Genomic DNA, 24,393 nt, shown 5'->3' with positions numbered 1-24,393 from the left:
AGTAACAAAACAACGAATTATAATATTAAATGGATCATTAACGAATTAGCATTCAACAAATCAAAATTTACAATGTATGTAGGAAAGTAGAATGATCAATCACCTCCACAGGATACAAGAAAATTGAGGAGTGTTCTATTCCTCCTATCGGTCCAACCATCAGTCATGATGGTGCAACCCTTTGCAATCCATTCCTTTCGGTTCTCCTCGAGGTCAACCCTCATGTCCTATACCATCTCATCCAGGAGGTATCCGCTCAACTCAGCCTCAGTTGGGGCTTTAAACCCCAGACCACAAATAGCAACCGCATCTATCATATTCTGCCAATAAGGAGCCCTGTCACAAATAAAAGTTTAGATGTCAAAGACTCAAATTATAAAACAAGTAGATATAATTAAAGTTTTACTTTTACTTTTAATTTTAGCTTTAAAGAAAACAAAGAAAAAAGAATCAATTACCTGGCTGCAATAAATGGAATGTTGCAAAAGTACCAAAATTTGCATATCTCCTTTCTGGCAGCATCGTGAATCTCCTTGTTCAAACCCATGCCCTCAAGCGTGGGTTGGGAACTAGGAGTAGTGCGGGGCACAAAGTAACTATCCATTCTGTTTTTCCGCACTCTAGGCTGCAATAGGTTGGTGTGGGACTCCGTCTCAGTATGTGACCGACTAGCACTAGCACGAGTAGAAGAACTAGGATAAAAAGGAGGCCTAGAAGAACCCTCTCCAACACAACCTACGGATGCGAAAGCTGATGCAGATGCAGATGTGGATGCGGCTGCGGATGCGGGAACATGGGAGCCAATACCCCTTAACCCTTCAACTTGCATTTTCCTATTTGCTTTTTCTTTTTCAATTTTTTCTAATGCCATTAAGCAAGTGCGTTTTGCCTCAGGAGTTTGGTGAGTGCAAACTGTAACATAATGTCCGGGTATAGCAGCAATGTGGAATTTCAATCTATAAATACCCCCGGAAGTTATTTTTTCTTTACAAAACATGCATTTTGTTTGATATTTGGTTCTTCCAGGAAACTCTTCATTATATTTCCAACATTCATCTTTTTTACCCATTGGAATTTGCGAAAAATGAGAGCAAAGGCTGCTGCAATAAATTTTTTTATGTAAAATATCAAAGTTTGAAGCTAATAAAAATTAGAAAACAACAAACCCTAGCTTGCAACTTAGTAAAAATAAAGAGCATTCAAGATTTACACTAAAATTCTTGAAAACTATAGAAATTTAACAAAAAACGCATAATACACTAAAAATTTAACAAAAAATGCATAATACACTAACATGCAATAAAAAAAATAAGCACTTACCTCTTGCAAATGAGTTGAGGAGTGTTGATATTGGCTTCTTAATGCTCCCAAAGCAATTGATGGGCTCCCCAAATGGCCTGCTGATCTCTTTGGTGCTCCTCCTTCTTGCCGGTTGGAAACCTATGGCTTTTCTTTTCTCTTCTTCTCTCTCACTTTTCCTCTCTTCTACTCATGCTTCACAAATAGAAGGCCCTTTAGGGTTATAACAAAGAGAATAGATCAAAAACAAAGTGAAAAAAACAAGTGATTTTTTTAAAAATTTCAACTTCCTTTTTTACATGCCGCGGGCGATTCACAACCGATTTTTTAAGGCGATTTTGGCGATTTTTACATGAATCGCCTGAATCGGCGATTTAGGCGATTCATGGTTCAGAAATCGGCGATACCGATTCACGATTCAAAAAAAATCGCCTAGGATGAATCGGGTCGCGAAATCGCCGATTCAGGCGATTTTTGGGCGATTCTCGTTAGTATGACATTGGAATGTATGTAATACACCATAATTTGTCCATTTAGGCTAACAAATTGTGGATTGAACAAAATCTAAAGAGATTCATTCTGTGGTTAAATTTGGATCCAAAGCCTGCTTTCTTGGCTTCGTTTACTCTAATCCAAAGTTGCTTTCTTTGAAACATCGAATATGACAATTAATGTGTGAAGCTTACAATATGGCACAATCGCAACATTGGCCTTAAACGGGCCTATAGCATTACTTTTGTGCTTCTAATTTGCAACAGCAAAATGTTGATGATTTGCTTGATGTTTTTTGATGATATTTGATCATGATGGCTGATTATTAATGTTGACATTATTGTTTTTGAATTGAAACATTGATATGGTGGTGTATTTTTTCTCAGTTGCTTTAAAATTAGCATAGTGGTATATGAACTTATTTGTTGCTGCATACATATACATATGTGTATATATATATTTTAAAAACATATATTCTTTATATAGATGAACCAAAACAAATCTGAACCCAACCCCAAAAAAAGTTGAATGAATTTCGAACCCAAATCTTGAACCCGAATCTGTACCCAAATCTGAACCGACAACGTAGATTTCAAGTGATGATTTCAACTGTCTTTAAGTTTGGCATTTAAAACTACGGAAATTGTATTCTCTCGACTTGTCGATGACATGTATTGTCATGTTGTATGTGTGGCTTCTTAATTGAACAGCCCGACATGGTTCTAAGACTCGTCGATTTTTATATTTCTAGACCGACAATGGAACTTGACTCCACGACATAAGCATATTATAAAGGCTTTATGGACAATGACTTCTGACTCCACAACATAAGCATATTATAAAGGCTTTATGGACAATGACTTCATGTTTTACAAATTACATTAGGTAGGTGCTTGGTTTGATAATATCTATCAATTCGACCCAAATTTGCCCTAAATTTGTTTTGGGCTCATTTGAGCATCTTAGAAGTCTTGCAAATTAGAGGAAAGTCATCACGGGTTTCTACAAGTGCATTTGGTGCAATTTGCTTAGTTTGCAACCAACTTTCAAGCGAAGTAGCATCGTATTCGACTTTGACAAATGGACTCTTGAACTTGGCCTTTAGCAGGCGAATGTCTTAACTTAGGTTAGCAATGTAGGATATGTTGCTCGTGTTACATGGTACCTCTTGGAGCTGTTGTAGAATGTTAAAATGTCAAAATGGAAACCCTTTACCCATTGTTACCAAGTGAGAGAAGAGAAAAGTATGTATGACACACCAAATTTTCACCTTCTTTAGTTGTGTAAAAAAGGCCAAAGAGAAGCCACTTCTTGAAGAAAGCTTCATTTTGTGCATATTATTGTGGACACCTATCTCTTAAAAACCACCAAGGCACTATAGCCAAGGCAATAGAGGAAGTGACTTGTAGGTATGAGATCCTTAAGAAAAATATCCAAAAAGAAAAGGTGATGAAAACCTGCAAACACGATGATGAAAGCCATAATTTTTTTGCACATAGGCCAAACTGGCCGAACATGCTTGCACAATGACTACCCCTAGTAATAGATGAATAGGCTAAAATCTTATAGATTAGGCTAAATAGGCTAAATCTCTTGCATAACACAAATGTTAAATCGAAATGGGCAAAGGGGACATAGTAGATTGATCCTTCACTATTTTCTTTTTCTTTCTTTTATTTCACCAACTTTTCCATACAAGAGCAAAATATTTGCAAAAAATTGAAAGTTATTAAAATTTTCAAAACAAAGTTTTTTTTCATTTTAGAGCCTTGTAGATGCAATGATGGTGTTTGTTTGGCTGCACAATGTGCCAAAGATAGGCTATGTGAAGGAATAATGGTATGGGAGGAAACATGCAACATTTATATGATAACATGTGGAGAAAAGCTAAGATCTAAAAATTTCAAATTGACAACCTTCGTCAAGTGAACAATGAAGCACACTAGTATGTTGATCAATATAAAATAAAGAGTATGTAAAATGTACGTAGAAGCTTTACATATATAGAGGAGTTGAGAATGTAGAAGTGAAACTTAGGCTATCCCTCCAAATGTTCAACAATAGCAATAAAATGCAAATTGTTGGGAATAAAGTATATACATTGATAACAATAAAAAAAAACTATGAAATGAAATAGGCACCTGTAACAACGATGGGAGGTTTTATTGATACCAAATGTACCACATGAAATATTTGATGTTGTTGAGGAGTTGCGTAGGGTGTGTGAAAAAACTTGAAGCAAAGGTTGTTGGATAGCAGTGTATATGTCATGTTACGAACAATTAAAGCCTTTTAAACCATTGAAAAAGTAGAGTCCAACACGAATGTGGTAGTTGTGGCTTTATATCCTAGCTTTAACATATCAATTGTTAGAGAAGAGGTCTTAGATCAAATTGTATACGCACCAATGAACACCTTCCACCCAAATCTATAAGAAGCCTTTGGTCTTGACAATGTCAAATGCCTCTAATGTGGTAGTATGGATAGCTTATAAGGATGGTGTGAAATTGGGTCTATTGGTGCAAAGGCTTTGAATATTGTGTTGGTAGGCCAACTAATAACTGTTGGACAATGTGCACATGAAATTGCCAGCTATGGTGATCAATGCACCCTTGTATGAGGCTAACTTGTTTGGTGTAGATGTGTGAGTGATGTAGAATGTGTTGCTAATGCTTGAGGGTACGTCTCTGTGCTTGACCCAAGGCTAGGTTGCCCAAGAAACAATCCCATGCTACCCTCGCTAAGAGTTACACACAAAAGCCAATGTATAGGAGAAACCACAAGAAATTATATAGAATTCAATGCAGATATGGTAGGACAATTTTCCGTTAACATGCTAGGCATAAGGCCGACTTTGTTGCAGCCATAAATATCCAAAATACAATCTGCAAGCTTAGAAGCTCGGGCTTACAGAGCCAAATCTCAATGTATTTCTTCTATCTAGCTTTATTGTACTTGTCCTAACTCTAGATTACAAAATATATAGCCAACAAGACCACAAGTCAGTCTGTTAAGTGAATTATTACAAAATATAGGTCTTGGCCCAAAATAGATTCAATGACCTTACAATTAAGCAAAAGAACATTTGTGGGGACAAAGATAGGTCCACACATGATCCAAGAAACAATCCCCAAGGCTGCAGAAATCCTTGATACCATACAAAACCTCGCCAAAGCCAAATCCATACATTACTCGGACTGCTAAGAAAGAACATGCCACAAGCAAAGGGAAAGGATAACTCCAACATATGAATGAATTAGTTACTGTGAGCATTGGACAAGGATCCCCGATAGGTTCAAATTAAGTGGCCAACTGCACGAAAAGAGAAAACATGAACGACAAGGATCATTCCTCAAACAAGAGACATGAACAATTGAAAGGAAATATTTTTGGTTGATGGAAGATGGCCAAAGTATCCAAGATGCTCCTGCATCGGACACTTGGGGTAAATAAAGACTGATGTCCACATCAAGAAGCCTTGGTGTTTTGTGAAGTATCATAAAGATCCAACTCAGCTTGTGATATCCAAGAACTGTTTTCAATTGGTTTATTCTTCCATTTCACTAAGTATTCATTGTAATCTTTTCCTCTGGTGCTCTTACTAATTCTGGTAACCAAAATTCTCTTAGTTTCTTTTGTCTTCTTCTTAGGATAATCAGGTTTATCAGGTGTTTCTTCACCAAATTCATGATACCCAGAAGTGTCTGAAATATTGAAAATAAGTGAAATATTCATGTCATCAGGGAATTCAACTTCAAAGGCATTTCCACTGTCACACTTCCTCAAGATCCTCCAACAACCAAACTTTTTCATCTTCAACTTGCTATAATTTCCAACAGGAAATCTGTTCTTCAAATGTACCATTACTTCATCTCCAACCTCAAAAGTCTTAGGTCTCCTCTTCTTAGTTGCTCTCTCCTTATACTCTTCATTACTGTAATTCAGACTACTCCTTACTTCATGCAAATTCTTCATGAAGTCCACAAATTCCTCAGCTTCTGCACTATTTTTCAAATTAGTATTCAAGTTCCTCAATTCTGCATTCCTCTAGGATGCATTGCATTCACAATCTCAAAATGTGTCTTCTTAGTACTTTTGTTCACTTATCAAATCCCAATTAGTATGTATGTTTCCAATCAATCATCTTGATAGCTTACCCAAACTTCTATTTACAACTTCAATTTGTCCATCTGTCTGTGGATAAAATTTAGAACTAGACTTAAGCTCAGTATTCAACTTCTTCCAAAGTGTTCTCCAAAAGTATATAGTAAACTTAGCATCTTTGTCTGAAACAATAGTCTTAGGTAATCCATGTACGCTCACAATCTCTTTGAAAAATAAATCTTTTATGTGTACTGCATCTGATGTCTTCTTGTAGGGTATGAAATGTGCCATCTTAGAAAATTTGTCAACCACTACAAAGATAGAATAATCACCTCTTTGAGTTCTAGGTAATCCCAGAACAAAGTCCATACCGATATCTTTCCAAAGCTTACAAGGAATAGACAAAGGTGTAGACAACCCAACATTTTGACTAGTTCCTTTAGCTAGTTGACATATTTTGCGACTCTTTCCCATCTTTTGAACATCCTTATATTTGTGGCCAAATATATCTCTCTGAAATCAACTTGACTGTCTTATCAATCCCAAAATGTCCTCCAACTCCACCACTATATTTCTCTTAAATGATATTTTTTTCTCGTAGATCCTCTAGGTATACACAATTGGATTCCCGTAAACAACATGTATTCATGAATGAAATAAACAATCCACTTATCTTGTTAATCAGTCACATGATTCTTGCAAGCTTTCTGAGGTTCTGCAAAATTAGGATCTGTTTCATACAAGTTCTTGTGATCATCAAAACCAAGCACTTCAACTCTCATCTCTATCAACAAGCTTCTCCTCCTACTCAAAGCATCGACAACTTTGTTAGACTGTCCACTTGTATGTTTCAATACAATAGAAAAGTTTTGCATATATTCAACCCAATTCACATGTCTCTGATTCAACTTATTCTGACTTCCCAAACACTATAAAGCTTTATGATTAGTGTACAACACAAATTCTCTAGGTATCGAGTAATGTCTCCATTTCTCCAAGGCTTGAATAATAGCATAGAACTCCTGGTCAAAAACTGAATATATCCTCTTAACATCATTCAACTTCTCACTGTAAAAAGCTATAGGCTTACCTTCTTGACTCAAAACGGCTCCAATTGCACTTCCACTACAATCACAGTCCACTTGAGAAACTTTAGTAAAATCAGGGAAAGCAAGTGCAAGTAATTCTATGACCTTTTTCTTCAAATTTTCAAAGCTTTTATTTACTCCATGTGTCCATATGAACTCCTTTTATCACCTTTCATAGTCTTTTTCATAGCATTACAAATTGAGCTGAAATTTATGATAAACTTCATATAAAAACTTGTCAATCCATGAAATGATCTAACTTTTCCAACCCTCTCAAGTGTTGGTCACTCAAGTATAGCTTTCACTTTCTCAAGATCCATCTTCAAACTATCAACAGAAATCACAAAACCAAGATACACAATTTCCTCCTTCAAGTTTATCAACAATTTTTCTTCTATCAAATTCTGCAACACTTGTTTGATATGCAGTAGGGGTTCTTCTTTTGTCTTACTGTAGAATAGTATGTCATCAAGGTATACAATCACAAATATACCCAAGAACTTCAAAACCTCATTCATCAATCTTATAAAATTACTAGGTGCATTGGTTAAACAAAAAGGCATAACCAACCACTCATACAAACCTTTATTAGTCTTAAAACAAGTCCTTCATTCATCTCGTTCTCTGATTCTAATCTGATGATATCCACTCTTCAAATCAGTCTTTGTAAAGTATTATGCTCCACTCAAACAATCCATTATGTCATCCATCTTAGGAAAGGGAAATTTGTACTTAACTTTTATTCTATTTATACTCTAGAATCAATGTACATTCTTCATTCTCCATTATTCTTAGGTGCCAATATAGCAGGTATTACACAAGAACTCAAACTTCTTCTAATCAAACCTTTCTCTGTAAAGTTTCTGCAAATTCTATGATTGAATCAGAGACTAGATTCCACCTTCTTCCTCTCCTTGTAGCTTGCTATGAATAACTTCAAATTATTGTCTTAAATTAAGTTAGAAATATTATTCTGAAAATTGTCTTTTGTTCGACAAGTCGTATATGGGCAATATTGACTAAGGAGTAGACTATTTGTGTTCTTGTGTGCTCTTAGACTTCAACCCTACCCATTATAAATGGAGACCTAGGGACATGTCCCTTCCAAAACATTCTTTAACTTATCCCTAGAAGTTGGCGACCTTTTCCATAAAACAACAAGTTTAATTAATACTAACACAAAGGAGTTTGGTTTAAATTTAAACCAGCATTTTAAGGATAGACACCGATGTCGTTCAGAGGATAAAGCAAAGAGATTTGATCAATCTATATCATGTAAGAACAGAGCAGACCGATCTGTTATCAGATCAGTAGGATTACAAATTACAGAATTAACACCCCCTCTTAACTTGATAATCATATTGAGAGATATCATATCTAGCAACATCAATAAAGATGAACAAGCAATAATTGATACTCTATATCTATCTGAATCTTCTTAGCATGTGGTATCATAGAACACATGATACAATGTCATATTACTAAACCTGTGATATGACAAATCACTGCTACTAGTGATAGCAATATATAGGATAAATTTGAAGAATAATTTAAGTTCTTTATTTATCCAAGTTGTGACTCATAGATACTGGTATTCCTATAAAACAACATGATCTTGAGTTAAGATCTACCAGAACACAGGATAAACCTCGGAGAATAATAAAATTCTTCCTTTATCCAGATTGTGACTTATAGACATGGCAATGCCTACATCACAATATGCTCTTGAACTCATCTAGATCTTATAGTAGAACTCTATTGTTTAGCACATTATCTAAGAGATCGTCATCTCTCATAATATCTTTTATACAAGTGTTCATTATCTCAGAGATCGTCACCTCTTAAATAATGAATACAAATGGTGGAGCCCATAACTTTCAATAGCTTGACAATAAAATTATTTTATTCATAATTTAAAGAATACAAATGGATTACAAATCAACCATACCAAGTATTTTCTTGAAGTGGTCTATCTTCACTCTAGATAGAGGTTTGGTGAGTATGTTTGTTGTCTGATCTGCAGTGCAAATGTATTCTAATTTTACAATATTCCTATCTACCATATCTCTTACATAAAGGTAAGGAATTTCAATATGCTTGGACCTGTCATGAAAAACTAGATTCACCGAAAGCTTGATAGAACTCTAATTATCACAATGAATAATCATAGGATTCATAGCTTGCCCAAATAATCCCACAAGTAACTTCCTTAGCCAAACTACTACTCGAGAGGCCATTTTTGCTGCAATGTATTTGGCTTCTATGGAGCTTTGAGCTATTGAAGATTGCTTTCTGCATATCCAAGATATCATTGCCGATCCTAAACTGAAACATCTTGAAGTACTTTTTCTGTCTTCAACACTTCCACCCCAATCTGAGTCGGTGAATCCATGCAAATCTAAATCAACTTTCTCATATTTGAGCCGAAAATTAAGAATGCCTTGTAAGTATCTCATAATGTGTTTAACTGCAACTAGGTGAATCTCCTTTGGCTCACACATAAACTGGCTTAAGGCATAACAACATAGCAAATATCAGGTCTTGTATTTACTAAGTACATAAGGGACCCAATCATTTGTCTATAGAGAGTGGACTCTATGGAAGGTGATTCTGTTGCTGCTTCTTTAAGTTTATGTAGATTAGTTTCCATAGGAGAAGACATAGACTTGCAATTCCACATTCCAAATCTCTTCAAAATATCTGATGTATGATACTGTCAGAATTTTGCTGTACTTCCAGTCCTAGGAAGTAATGAAGGAGTCCCAAGTCTTTCATCTCAAATTCTCTAATTAGATCTTTCTTGCATTGATCTATAAGATGATCATCACCTGTTATTTGTTAATCATCAACATATAGTATTAGAATTACCATATCATTTTTATCTCTTTTATAATATAAATTTGGATCGGCTTCATTCTTGGAAAATCCTAAGTCGGTGAGATACTTATCAATTCTTTCATACCAAGCCCTTGGAGCTTGTTTAAGCCCATAGAGAGCTTTCTTGAGCCTGCAAACAAAAACATTAGGATCATGAGTTTCAACTCCTTCAGATTGCTCCAAATATACTCTTCTATAATCTTTCCATTTAGGAATGTTGTATTTACATCCATCTAATGTACTTTCCGTCCCGTCGATGCTGCAGTTGCTAGGACTACTCTTACAAAGATATGCCTAGTAATAGGAGCAAAGGTTTCTTCATAATCAATCCCTTCTTTATAAGAGAATCCTCTCGCTACAAATCTAGCTTTATACTTCTGAATGCTACCATCAACAACATGCTTTATTTTAAATATCCACTTGGAAGAAACAACAAATTTTCCTTTAGGTCTTGGAACAATTTCCCAAACATCATTCTTCATAATAGATTGGTATTCTTTTGTTATAGCTTCTTTCCAAGCTGTATGTTTAATAGCATCTGAAGGATTGGTTGGTTCTGTTTTGGACAAATCATTCATCTTTGCTGTATAACTAGAAAATCTTTTAGGTCTTTTGCTTTCTCTGATTGTTCCGGAAGGTGCAGCAAAGTCTTGCACTTTCTCGACTATTTGAATGGCCCAAAGTGGTCTTTTCTTTGAATTTGGAGTTTCTCCAAGATTTAGATTTAGAATTTCATCTTCAATTTCTTCTGTGTTCTTCCTCTGAGACTCAGACTCGGGGTTTCTTTCAGAACTAGGTAAAAGAGAAGGTTCTTCAGAACTTAGGGCTCTTTTGAATGCTAGATCTTCAAAAATTACATCCTTACTAAGTGCAATTTTTTTCTGTTCAGGTATGAAAATCCTATATGCTTTGGAAGTTTCACTATACCCTACAAAAATACCTTTCCTCCCGGAGGGTTCTAACTTAGTTCTCTTTTCTTTTGGAATATGGATATACACAAGGCACCCAAAAATCCTAAGATGACTTATATTGAGTTTAACCTTAGTAAAGACTTCTTCAGAAGTTTTATCTCTAAGGTAAGAGTGAGGGCTTTTGTTTTGAATATAGACAAGAGTACAAGAGGCTTCTACCCAAAGATAATATTCTAGATTTTGATCAAATATCATAGCTCTAGCAGCTTCCATAATTGTTCTATTCTTTCTTTTTGCTACCCTGTTTTGTTTTGGATTATAAGGAACGGTGTACTTCCTCTTAATTCCTGTTTCTTTACAAAACTTTTTAACAAATCTGAGGTGTATTCTCCTCCATTATCAGTTCTAAAAGTTTTAATTTTATGTCCTGATAAATTTTCAGTTAATGTTTTGAATTTTTAAATCTCTTTAGGATTTCTTCTGATTCTTTGCACTTTAAGAAGTAAATCTATGTTTTCCTAGAGAACTCATCTATGAACAAAATGTAGTACCAGAATCCTCGAAGAGAAGGAACAAACAGAGGTCCACATAAATCTAAATGAATTAATTTCAAAACATTATTTGTTTTTCTAGTGCTATCATGAAATGGACTTTTGGTGTTCTTACCTAGTGCACACCCTTTGCATATGCTTGAGTGGTCTTTATTTAGTTTAGGTAGACCAGTAACCATTTTCTCCATAGATGATAAGGTTTTGAAATTCAGATGCCCTAATCTTCTTTCTTTATTATTCCAGCAACCCTTAGGAAATAAGAATTCATTGATTCTCCTTTCTTTATTTGTATGTGATTTAGTTGCCTTTTTAGTACGAGAACTCTAGTTGCATTGTTGACCACATATGCATTTAGTAATGCCTTCATCATGTCAAATGTTGTCTGATGTTTTGTTAGCATAGGTACAATATCATTCTTTACTCCATCTAATATGATCTGAATGGCTTTTCTATTTCCTTTACTCCATATAGTTTTATGAGGCTCAATACTAGGTTGTTTGGATGCTCTATCAACAAATTGTTCAACATCATTTTTTTTCAAGAATCATCATGATTCTTAATTTCCAAGCATCAAAGTGTTCTTTGATTTCCCATCAAACCTGTCCTCAGGTCTGATTGTGTATGCCATTGAAGATAGGAGATAGATGCTAGATATATATAAAGTCTGATTACTGAATTTTGCAAAGCCTAGGTTCAACTACCAGAGCTCTGATACCATGTAAAGTTTCTGCAAATTCTATGACTGAATTAGAGACTAGATTTCGCCTTCTTCCTCTCCTTGTAGCTTGCTGTGAATAACTTCAAATTATTGTCTTGAATTAAATTAGAAATATAATTATGAAAACTGTCTTTTGTTGTGCAAGTCGTATGTGGGCAGTATTGACCAAGGAGCAGACTATTTGTGTTCTTGTGTGCTCTTAGACTTCAACCATACCCATTATAAATAGAGAGACCTAGGGACATGTCCTTACAAGGGACATGTCCCTTCCAAAAACATTCTTTAACTTATCTCTAGAAGTCGGTGAGCTTTTCCATAAAACAACAAGTTTAATTAATACTAACACAAAGGAGTCTAGTTTAAATCTAAACCAGCATTTAAGGATAGACACCGATGTCATTAAGAGGATAAAGCAAAGACATTTGATCAATCTATATCATGTAAGAATAGATTAGACCGATTTGTTATCAGATTAGTAGGATTACAAGTTACAAAATTAACATTCTCAAGCAATTCATGCACTTGTATTAGGAAAACTAGCTCCAAGTATCAAATCAATACAATGACATAAACTTTTCATAGGAGTTAAACCATCAAGTACATTATTGGAAATAGTATCTTGAAATTTAGTCAACAAAGATCTAATCTCAGGTGAATGCTCAAGTTCATCTTGTTTCTCAGTCTTTCTAGGAATCAAAGCAAGCAACATTCCGTCTCTTCATTTCATTAGCAAATTGATTTCCTTCAACCAAGAAAATTCGAATTGTAGTACAATGGTTCTCTTTAGGTTTATCAATCAAAGGCAACAATACTTGTTTCTTCCCATTAGCCCAAATAGTATACTGATTCGTATCATACTACCAAGGTCTTCCCAAAAGAATACGACAACAATCCAAAGGCATAATATCACACAAAACTTCATCAAAGTAGTTCCCATCTTGAATTTTAGAAGGCATTGTTCACTTATCAATAATTTATTTTCATCCTTGATCCAAGCAATGTGATAAGGGTTAGGGTGTTTCAATCTTTGCAATTTCAACTTAGATACGATTCTTTAGATGCCAAATTATTAGAACTACCACTGTCTCCATTTTCAAGTTCATTCAGAGGATCAATAGCTTCCTCTTGAATCAAAGCATTTCCGCTACTACTTCCTGTCTTCTTTCTAGAAAATGTACATTTAAATGTTTTGTCCTTCTTTTCCACATTTAAAACATGTTCCTTTAAACTAAGATCTATCTTCTCTCTTACCATTACTGTTATTCCTAGGGTAAGCAGAAGAATTACCTCTAGTGTAGTTATCTGTTCTTTTGTTAGCATTATCATCTTTCCATTCGGATTTACCTTTGTCATGATGTGTAGTTAACCCTTCTTTTGTTAGCATTATCTTCCTTCCATTCAGATTTACCTCTCACGATGTGTATTGTCAGATCTGCTACTCTCTCCATAAGATCTACCTCTACACATTTGAAATCTTCCACCTCTTGCTCTCTATCTATGTTCATGTTTCTTTGTCAATATCTCTTCAGCTCTCATGGCATACAAGTATGCTTCTTCTGTACTTTCCATCTTTAGAAAGCTAATTTCATCTTGTATAGAAGTCCTCAAACCATTTAAATATCTAGCAAACTTTTCAACTACATCATTGACATGTCTAGATCTAATATCCAACTTATACAATTCCTCAATGTAGTCTTTCATAGTGATATCTTTTTGTCTTAAATTCTACATTCTTCTCAACAAATTAACTTGATAATCAATAGGATGGAATTTCTTTTTCAACTTACCAACCATCTTTACCCAAGTCTTGATCTTTTTCTTTCCTCTTCTTTGTCTATCATTCTGCAAGTGTTCCCACCTAAGAGAAGCATGACCTCTCAACTTTGTAGCTGCTATCTTCACCTTTCTATCTTCAGGAATACTTTCATAATCAAAAACCTTTTTGATGTAAGACAAGGTAGCTAACTTGCTTAGTCTTTAGGTCTTTTGCCTCAGGGACTTGCTTAGGCTTTCTCTTAGCCTATTAGGGTTCCCCTTGATACCCTAATCCCTAGGGGAGCTCTTCCCTATCCCCTAACTACTTCCTACCTAGATACAGCAATGGGATTGATTCTTGAACTCATCAATGCCTATTCAAACCATTCTACCATTTGCCATTTTTTATCTTTCTTCATCATTCCTGCCACTAGGAGGAGTGGGGGGTTCCCTTAGGAGTTGTTGGACTTCACCCAACTTGTTGGACTCAAAACCAATAGGGCTTCCTACTGATTCTTGCAAAACTACCCAAATTGCACCAATTATGCCTAATTGAGTTAGGCCTCCTACTTGGGTTTTTGGGTCTTAACTCCAATTTCCTTTGAACAAGCTAGAACACAAACTTCAGATTCAAGTACCCTTTTGGAAAACCTCAAGGATTTTGTGGGTCTCAAGTCTCCAGGCCATCTGTACACCTAAAAGCAATTTTTATGCCTATATTTAAGGGTTTCACTATGAGCATGACAGGTTTGACTAGGGTCTGATCATTCTCTCAACAAAATTTGTCATGAAACCTTCCCCTTTGGCATATGATGACATTACTCACCCCTCCTTCTGCAACTCTTGGTTTGAAGCATCTTTCACTTTCAAACCCCAAAACTCTCTGTCAATATTGTGATCGCCTAACCAAGTATCAAAGACTTGCCTAGGGCATCACCTTTGAATAGCTTAGCCAGCTTTCCAGGGCCCCAAAACCTGTGTACATTATGTACATTGATTCTTCTCCCATGTCCCCTAGAACCATGAAGAACTCATGGGGGAGCCATTCTTGCACAGATAGTCAAAACTGCACCAACACACAGGGATTTTACAACTGAATTTCTAAGCCTAGTTAAATGAATACTTACAAACTTGCAGACTAAATGGAAAAGTACTATAATAACATGTATAACAAGGATCCAATAGTAGAACCAATATTTCAATCCATCATTCTATACAACCACCAAGAACCTCTAAAACTGTTAAAAATTGGACTGTAATTCTTGAATCCAATTGCACAAAATTGTTGATTACAACTCCCAACCCTTGGAATGGGTCGTTTCATGGTTTTTAGAAGTTCCCCAAGAGGTTGCAGGCAGTTGGAATAACCATCAACGTCTTCCTTGCGTTTTGCAACTTTCTTGTCAAAAAGTTGTCAAGCAACTTTTCAAAAATTGCTCAACTTTGACAATTTTTTGCATCTTTGAGCAACTTTGCTTTCCTTCACTTGGGAACTTCCAAACCTGTCCATTTTGATCTATCAATGATGTCTAGGCATGATTTAGCATCCAGGACATCAATTTGCATGATTTTTGCCTTTGTGACAACTTTTGCACAATTGACATCGTCTCCCAAATGACATGTTAGGAGCTCCAACCCATGCAAGAGGGTGTAAAAATATCACGGAGGACAAGATGGGTTAAAAACCATACCTTCCTCATGCTCTAGTGGTCCTAGACCCACAACCCCTAACACAAGCACACCAGCAACTCCTAAAAATGCAAACTTCAGCTCGGAACAAACTCCAAACAAAAAGATGACCTTCAAAGGTCCAAACTCACACTTCTGACTTGGCTAGAGTCAATACATGCCAAAAATCCAACTAGAAACCAAAATGAGAGGCTTTTGACTAGGTGCTCGTGCACCACTTTTCAATCTCAGAGATCCAATTCAACAAGGCATCAATATCCAACTTCCCACTTTAACAAGAAAGTTCAAAATAATGCCTGGAATTTTCTCTACTCAAAGCTCTCAAGAGTCTTTCTTCATCTTGTTCAACCTTGGGTTCAAGATTCGATGCAACTGCTTCATCACTAACATCATCAAGATGTACTCTTCTCTAAGATGTTTCAACAACTTCAAGTCTAGCTGCAATTTGTCTGAACATGTCCATAATATCATTATTTGCATTTCCTCTACATCAAACCTTTTTGACTATAGTTCCTGCAAAAATCGTAACCTTTTGCAAGTTGTAGGCCAAAAACTCAGTCTGCCACCCTACAACCGGTCCACAACAAAGTTCTCTAGGATCTCAAACTTGGCAAGGAAAGAAAGTTTCACTTTGATACCACGTGACGCAAGGGTAGGATGTTCAAGTGACAATCCCAAGCTACCCTCGCTAAGAGTTACACACGGAAGCCAATGTATAGGAGAAACGACAAGAAGCTATATAGAATTCAATGCAGATATGATGAGACAAACTTCCATTAACATGCTAGGCATAAGGCCTACCTGGTTGCAGCCATAAATATCCTAAATATAATTTGCGAGCTTAGAAGCTCGTGCTTACAGAGCCAAATCTCAATTTTTTTCTTCTATTTAACTTCATTGTATCTATCCTAACTCTAGATCTCAAAATATATAGCCAACAAGACCACAAGTCGGCTTGTTAGGTGGATTATTATAAAATATAGGTCTTGCCCCAAAGGAGAATTCAGTGACCTTACAATTAAGCAAAAGAACATCCCCGAGGACAAAGATAGGTCAATGTGGTCGAAGAAACAATCCCCAAGGCCGTGAAAATCCTTGATACCATACGAAACCTTATCGAAGCCAAATCCATACATTACTCGGACTATTAAGAAGGAACATGCCACGAGCAAAGGGGAAAGATAACTCCGACATATGAATGAATTAGTTTACACCTTAGTTACCGGTTCGAGTTTGGTTCAAAATACGGGTTTGAAGAACCGGTTTGTCGGTATGGCAAAATTTTGGGAAGGGTTTCGGGTTCATTCATACAAAAATGTGTAAAAAATATAAAAAATTATATATATATATATATATATATATATATATATATATATATATATATATATATATATGAAACCTAGAAGCATAGAGTATCATAAAATCATATGATGTAAACTCCACCTTGCACAAACTTCTTTTGCTCACAAAATCACCTATTTGCACACCACAAATGATGTTAAAAGCCAAAATAACCTACTTACATTCACTATTTTGGGGAACCGGAACTCAAAAAATATAAAATTCGCCCAAATTCAATTTGGGCAGCCAAAATTCGCTCGGGTTCGAATTCTGGACTGTAGGTTTGAACCAGCCCAGGGAAAATCGAACCATGATCGAACCTAGGTCGAACCGGACAAGTATTTCGAACTAGTTCAAACCCAAGCAGGGTTCTTGGGCCAAAACAACGAACCCGGGTAACTAAAGTTTATGCGAGCATTGGACAAGGATCCATGATTGGTCTAGATTAAGTAGCCAGTTGTGTGGAAAGAGAAAACACGAATAAGGGTCATTCAAGGAAATATTTCACATCTGTGAAGGTTATATTGTGTGTGTTTAGTATTCTATGTTACTCTCTGTCAGTGTTATTAGAGACATGTTGGTGTATTCCATCTATAGCCCATATGTCACTCTTTTTGTGATTGTCAGATTTGTGGCATCAGAAGGTTTCTACAGTTCATGCCATTCATTATAGTTACCATTTATGTCATTTACGAAGGAAAAGATTAAGTGTCACCAACTCATAATGTTCTTGCAACTCTTGTGACCTTTGGTGGATTCGAAACATCATGGAATTGTAACTACCGAGCGGTGACTCTTCAACTACTGACAGTTGTCTTTTTGGGCAGTGACTTAGAAATGTGATTTTGTGGAGTGTCATGTTGTTTGAGTAAAGCTAGAGGGACATTGATATTAGATTTTTGAGAGTTATTGAGTTGATATTTAAAAAAGGACATCATGGTGTCATGATGATTACTGTGTCTGTTTTAGACATTAAAATTCTGTTTATTGGCATACTAATATTTTTGAACAGACTGTGAGGTATGATTGTAGAAGATCATTCTTAATGTGTGAATTTCTTATATTTTGTAATTTGTGAAATTTATAAGGTTCTGTGCATTTTGTAAATGCTAAGCAAGTTGTGCTTGCACTATTGTCAGGCCCCGACTATTAATTGTTATGTGCTAACAATCTCAGAGTTGTTTTAATTTATCTGAGATAGCTTGAGATCATTGTCCGAGTTTTGATATTTCAGTAAAGGATCTATTTTTGGGGTGTGGCTGGGTTTTTATTTTCGTAGGATAATAATTGTGTCATTTGTTATTGTATTTCTGATTATTACATTTCTATATTCTGGTTCAAAAACTCAACATGGTATCAAAGCGGGTTTAAGGAAACCATCTGAACCATAATAGGACAGTTGGATTCTAGAAGAATCTTGAAGTCTAATGGGTGTTGAATATGTTGATTGATGATTTGCAATGGGTGTTTCAATCTCAGCTATTGAAGCTTCTCGTGCAATCTTCTGTACTGGGGTTTGAATTTGCATTCTTTGCCTACACTATAACTGTGTGATGGTGAAAGATCTATTGGCATATTGTGAGGATGACTGAACTATGAAGAGATAAGTATTTTATATATTTAATTCATGCAATAACATTGGGAGTAGTGAATTGTGTATGCTTCTAGCATTAGTCTATTTGATTCTATTACTAATTTCTCTAAAATGCTACCAGTATGGATCATGAAGCAATAAGATGATCAGAGATTACATGCGAAGTCATGAACATAGGAAGTGCTGTTTGCAAAAGTTCGAGGCGATTGAGCTCTTTTCTACGAGAGAAATTTGAGGTGAAATCCCTTGTTAATGAGTTCTCTGCGAGAGAAGTTCGAGGTGAAACCCTTTGTTAATGAGTTATCTTTTGCGACAGAGGTTAGGTGAAATCCCTTGTTCCACCCTTTGCAAGTAGGTATGGTGGATCCATCCTCTGTGAGTAGGCATAGTGGAGATGCATTCTTCTCTAGGAAAAGTCTGGGATGAAAGTCCTCGTTCCACTCTCTGAGAGTAGGCATGGTGGATGTCATGGAAGAAATTCCATGATGTAGCACTTTTGTTTATTTGCCCTCTGAGATTGTCATATTGAGATGACAATATTATGTCGAGAAAACCTATGATGAGATTTTTTTGCTACTGATGTTTGTTTTGGCAGCTTCTTGTGTTTGTTATGTTGAGAGAATCCATGACATGAGAAACTGGAAATATCTCCTTCACTAAGAGGGAGTGATAATGTTTGTAGCTGCAAGAGATATTTTTCACGCTTCCAAAGGTTATACTATGTAAGTTTATTATTCTGCATGACTCTTTGTTGGTGTTATTAGAGACACGAGGATGTATCATCCAGCCCATATGTCATGTCTCTTGGTGATTGTCACATTTGTGGCATTGGAAGTTTTCAAAAGTTCATGCCATTCACTGTCTTACCGTTCATGTCATTTACGGAGGAAGATTAATTCTAGCCAATTCATAATGATTGTGCAACTCTTGTGACATTTGGTGGAATCGAAACATCATGGAATTGTAACTACCAAGTGTTGACTCTTTGACTATCAATAGTTGTCTTTCTGGGTGGTGGTTTAGATATGTGCTTTTGTGGAGTTTTGTGTTCATTAAATAAAGCTCGAGGGACATTAATATTAAACATTTGGCAACTGTTATTGAGTTGATATTAAAAAAAGGGCATCACTACATCAGTGTCATGATGGTTACGGTGTCTATTTTAGACATTATAATCTCTGCTTATTTTTGTATTGTGCTTTTTGAACAGACTGTTGTACAATCGTAGAAGATCATTCTTGATGCGTGAATTTCTTATATTCTGTAAGTTGTGAGATTTATAAGATTCTGTGCATTTTGTAAATTCTAAGCAAGCTAGGCTTGAACTGTTGTCAGACCCCTACTATTGATTGTTATGTGCTAACAATCTCAGAGTTGTTTTGGTTCATCTGAGAAAAGTTGAGATCATTATACTAGATCTAATTTTTGGGTGTGACTGGGTTTTCCCCTTGAGTAGGAGGGTTTTCCTAGGATAATAATTGTGTCATCTGTTATTGTATTTCTGATTATTATATTCTTATATTCTGGTTTGAAAATCTCAACAGAAAGTAGGCTGTGCCAATTTTAAAACCTCTATGGTCTGACTGGGTTTTCCCCTTAGAGTAGGAGGGTTTTCCTAGGATAATAATTGTGTCATCTGTTATTGTATTTCTGATTATTACATTCTTATATTCTGGTTTGAAAATCTCAACAGAAAGTAGGCCATGCCAATTTTAAAACCTCAATGGTTGTCCAATAAAATCCAATGAGTGGCCACTTGCTGGAGACAGCCTCACACAGTGCCAGATTATTGTGGACGTCAGTCGCTATAAAAAGACCAAAAATATTCAATTCCGAGGAAACAAAGGAAGAAACTCTTATAGGTATGAGATCCTCTACAAAATCTCCAAAGGGAGAGAAAAACCTGCAAATAGGCCGATAAAGGCCACAAATTTCTTGCAAATGGGCCAAAATAGCCAAAAATGCCTGTAGAATGGCTGCTCCTGCAGATAGGCTGGTAGGCCAAAAGAAGAAAGACTGGTAGGCCAAAATATCAAAAAATGGGCCATAATTCTTGACACATGTTGAGCCAAAGTGGGTTGATGGCAAATGGCAGATTGACCCTCTGCTATTTTTTTTTTCCCCAAAGTTTTACCGACTTTTCCATACAAGGGCAAAAATCTTTAAAAAATTCAAAACTACCAAAATTGTCAAAGCAGAAGGCTGAAGGTATTTTTTTTTGTTATCGAGCCTTCTGGATGCAGTAGCAATGTTCCTTTGGATGCATGATTGTGTGGGAGTCATGATATAGGAAGGAACGTGCTAGCATGACTTTGAAAGTTTGAACCATGTCAGAAGTAGCGAAGATCTGAAAGTGTGAACTGGTAACCTTCCGCAAGTGAGTAATGGAGCACATTAGTATTCCTATTCATATACAGAATGAAGATTGTGCAAAGCGTACATAGAATCTTTGTTTATATAGCTGAGGTTGTTGAGGTGAGAGGGTAAATGACAATGACATTTAACCCCTCCAGATGTGTGATACATGTGAAGCAAATGGCAATGGCAATGTTCGTTTGGCTCCATGATTGTTCTGATGATAGGGTTATGTGTGATATAGGGAGGGATGTGCTAGCCTGACTTTGATACCATGTTGGGATTAGCCAAGATCTGAAATTGCAGTTGATAACCTTCCACAAGTGAGTAATGAAGCACATTCGTATGCCTATCATATACAGAATGAAGATTGTGTAATGCATGCATGGAATCACTGTTTATATAACCAAGGATGATGAGGTGGGGAGGTAGCAGACAATGACTAATAACCACTCCAAATGTGCAATACATGTAAAGCAAGTGGCAAGTATTCATGATGATGTCACATCTCAATGCTAAGAAATGAGACAAAAACATAAATTAGCCTCAGTAAACTAAGCTGACTTGGAAAAGGTCATTGTAGAAATTTAATTAGCTTGCTAGTTATATAACGACTCTGTTTACACTGACAGTTTTTGTTTATTGACATCACAAGATAAAACAAGTTAACAACCATAAGCCAGACAGCACCTATAAGACATGACACCAGAACCACAAGCATTGTTGGTTTTCCACACAGAGAATATGTTAAGTGGTCAACCATGAAACAGTGGATCAAAACCATTTCTCAGATAGGCAAAACTTTTGGTACAGGGATATGACTCACAAACCACCTCTTTTCTCAGTTGTCATCCTTGAAGGACTATTCACAATTTTAGTGCTGCACATAATGAGAAGTGCTATTTTGAAATGAATACCATGTGCCATTATAGTAAATAAACTTGTGAGCAAACATCAAAAGTAGGATGCCTAAACATTTCCCAAGGACTTAACCTTAGCCTTCTTCTAGAGTAAATTACTGACCACAAGAGCAGGTGATTTTAGGTTGTATAGTCCGTTACAAAGGAATATGTATGGTGGGAGTCAATTTGTAAAATAACTTGAATAGATTTCAGGTAGTATATATTGTTCCAGGAATTTGGAGCTGTAGTTTGACTTGTAGTTACAGTTGTCTAGCACTCATAAAAATTAGGCTATACATACATATTGGTTATTACCATGAAGGTTAGGATTGTGGAGACATTTCAATTTAATCTTCTCTCAAGTATAGACGATGAATATAATTTTTTGATTGCTTTGTGGTATGCTTGCTTCAGACATTAAGTGTTTGTTACCGTATGCTCGACCTTATCTATCTTTTAATTTTTGGGGTTTTTTTCCCCTACATTGATAATTTCAGTGGGGAAAGAAGTTTCCTTTGGTGCCGATTGCCCATGAAGACCTTTCACTTATGTACGTTGGTTATATGACAATACCAGTATCTCTAAGCGGTGTTAATTCCACAGAGGAGAATGTGAACACAAAAACGTGGGGGTTTGGACCCCAAAATCATTTGCAAGGATTAATAAAGGTTTTTCATTGAGCGGACAATTCTTATCAATGTAGGATAGTGCAACTACACACGTAGCAGAGTTGTTTTATATTGTGCTTATAACTTCATAAGCAGTTCCCTTGTCATATTTATTCTTCAAATGATTATGTTTCTCATGATACATTGCTTATTGTGATTCAAGAGTGTTAATTGATTATACTCGTATCTTTCTATATGTAATATATTGTTTGTCTTTGAGACATTTAATTCCAAGTTTTGTTAGTAGTTTTTTGTTATTTCTGGACTTTCAAAATATTCATTTGTAGACTGTTAGTTCTTCATTTCTTTGACAAGCATAGTTTGCGGTTGTACACCATAGATAGTTGGGTTTGAAATGCTTATTAGATTACAAAATTGTCTTGTTTGCTATTACAGGCATCACAAAAGGAATCTGAGACTGAAAATGAAGAACCAGAGCAAGAGCCTCCACTAGCGGATGTTCCAAGCCCTGTGAATCAACAACAGACAGAGATGGCTAGTTCCGATTCACCTGTCCTGTTGCCAATAGGTTAGTCTTAATCAAGATTCTTTTCACCGATTAATTAATTAATTTGATGTTTAATCTTCGTAGTAGTAGTATTAGGGTTTTATTCAGGAGGGGAAACTTTTAGCAGTCCATTTGTATTTATGCCTAAAACTAACTTTTAACATTTAGGTCCAGAAGAGGTGTCGAGATTTGCATCAGACAATGAGCCAAATCGGTTGGAAATAGCTCGACTTTACAGTGAGGTCCGTTGGCCAATTACTTTATAATCTAATGCTTGATATTGCTTTACCTAATTATAACTAGATGGCTAATTGAAATTCAGCTCTTAACATTATGTATATATATTATTATTATTCTCTATTTTGCAGTTTTTTTTCTAAATCTTATCTTCAAGTGCAGATGTGTAAGGTGATTAATGACAATGAGCAAGAATCAATTCAAACATATACTGGGAACAAGTCAGCGGGACTTCGTTTGAGAAGAAACCTTCGTCCTCTTGACAACTTCTGTCAAGAGGTTCGAAAGATTCTCAGAGGCCAACAGATAACTACAGATGTTCCCGGTATGAACCAATTGTCACCACCTTCTGAAAACGGTGATGATGCTGATGCTCGATCAGATGATCCTGAGCATGATCCTGGTCCTGGGATCGAGGTCAATTCTGATAGCCAGCAACATTTTACACAAGTGAAGGGATCCCCGATGAAATCTGGAGATGTGCACGCCCAGACGAACTCTCCGATGCCATCAGCCGTGCCCATTCTCAGTCATGACATTCAAACTGGACAAGAGAAGAAAGATAAAGGCTCTCTACTATCTCCAAAAGCAGAAAATCAAGATACGGGAGTCATTGTCCTTGATGACTGAGCACTGGGAGCACTTGTTAGCATTCATTCATGTATATTAGAAAAGTGAATCTAGCCGGCTAGCTTCAACACCGTCCATGCGCTTCTTTTTAGTCCTTAACAAACTTTTTGAGTCATTTTATCACAAATTTTGAGCTTGGGTTTGCAACAGAACTTTATCAGAGACTTCGTCAATTGATTCTTAATTATCCATTTTTTCTTCCTGTACAAGGTATCGCATAAATTATCATGCTTCTAACCAGTGATTTAAATCTAGTTCGTTAAGCATTCTGAATATTATGGCATTTGCCTGGCGAATATAAAGGTGTTGCCAATCCATTTCAACTTATTATGCGCTCATCTGAGCATGGAATGAAAATTATTGAAAATTATTGTTTCAGGAGAATTTATTTCCTTAATAAATTTCATATTAGATATTTATTTGTTAATCAAAATAGCCTACATTTTTTCCCTTCAACATTCTGATGATGGATCATATAGAGAATGATACAAAAATTTATGCACAGAAAATGATAAAAGAAATGTACACCATTGAATCCACAAAGTAAGAAACATTATAAAAGCATTCAAATGACAGTTTGAAGGGATGACCTTGTCTGATGTCATGCTAGAAATCTGTGTATGTAGTTTTGTTTTCGTATTTTTTTAGTTTCCCTAGTAGCCTTGAGATTATTA

At 35.9% G+C, this 24,393-nt stretch overlaps 2 protein-coding genes across 2 annotated transcripts in view; one reads left to right on the top strand and one right to left on the bottom strand.

Moving 5' to 3' along the window:
- PKL (chromatin remodeling factor CHD3 (PICKLE)) overlaps positions 1-24,134 on the top strand; it is a 132,262-nt gene extending 108,128 nt beyond the window's left edge. Inside the window, exons 29-31 of the mRNA XM_089815178.1 lie at positions 22,741-22,873; positions 23,021-23,094; positions 23,252-24,134. Coding sequence (XP_089671304.1) covers positions 22,741-22,873; positions 23,021-23,094; positions 23,252-23,719 — 675 coding nt within the window. The 3' untranslated portion in view covers positions 23,720-24,134. The remainder of the gene's footprint in view (positions 1-22,740; positions 22,874-23,020; positions 23,095-23,251) is intronic.
- Positions 109-3,207, bottom strand: LOC149575437 (uncharacterized). Its single transcript, XM_089815179.1, has 2 exons — positions 459-3,207; positions 109-336 (listed from the first exon to the last, which is right to left on the bottom strand). Exons 1-2 carry the CDS (start codon positions 1,067-1,069, stop codon positions 228-230), a joined length of 720 nt encoding a protein of 239 aa, XP_089671305.1. The 5' UTR covers positions 1,070-3,207; the 3' UTR covers positions 109-227.
- Positions 24,135-24,393: the final 259 nt, after the last annotated feature.

The sequence above is a fragment of the Cupressus sempervirens genome, chromosome 2 (genome assembly GCF_028749045.1).
Source record: "Cupressus sempervirens isolate cs-2001-9-10 chromosome 2, ASM2874904v1, whole genome shotgun sequence".
Lineage (NCBI taxonomy): Eukaryota > Viridiplantae > Streptophyta > Pinopsida > Cupressales > Cupressaceae > Cupressus > Cupressus sempervirens.
The sequence above is the reverse complement of the archived record's forward strand: the minus strand, read 5'-3'. Positions and strand labels throughout refer to the sequence as shown.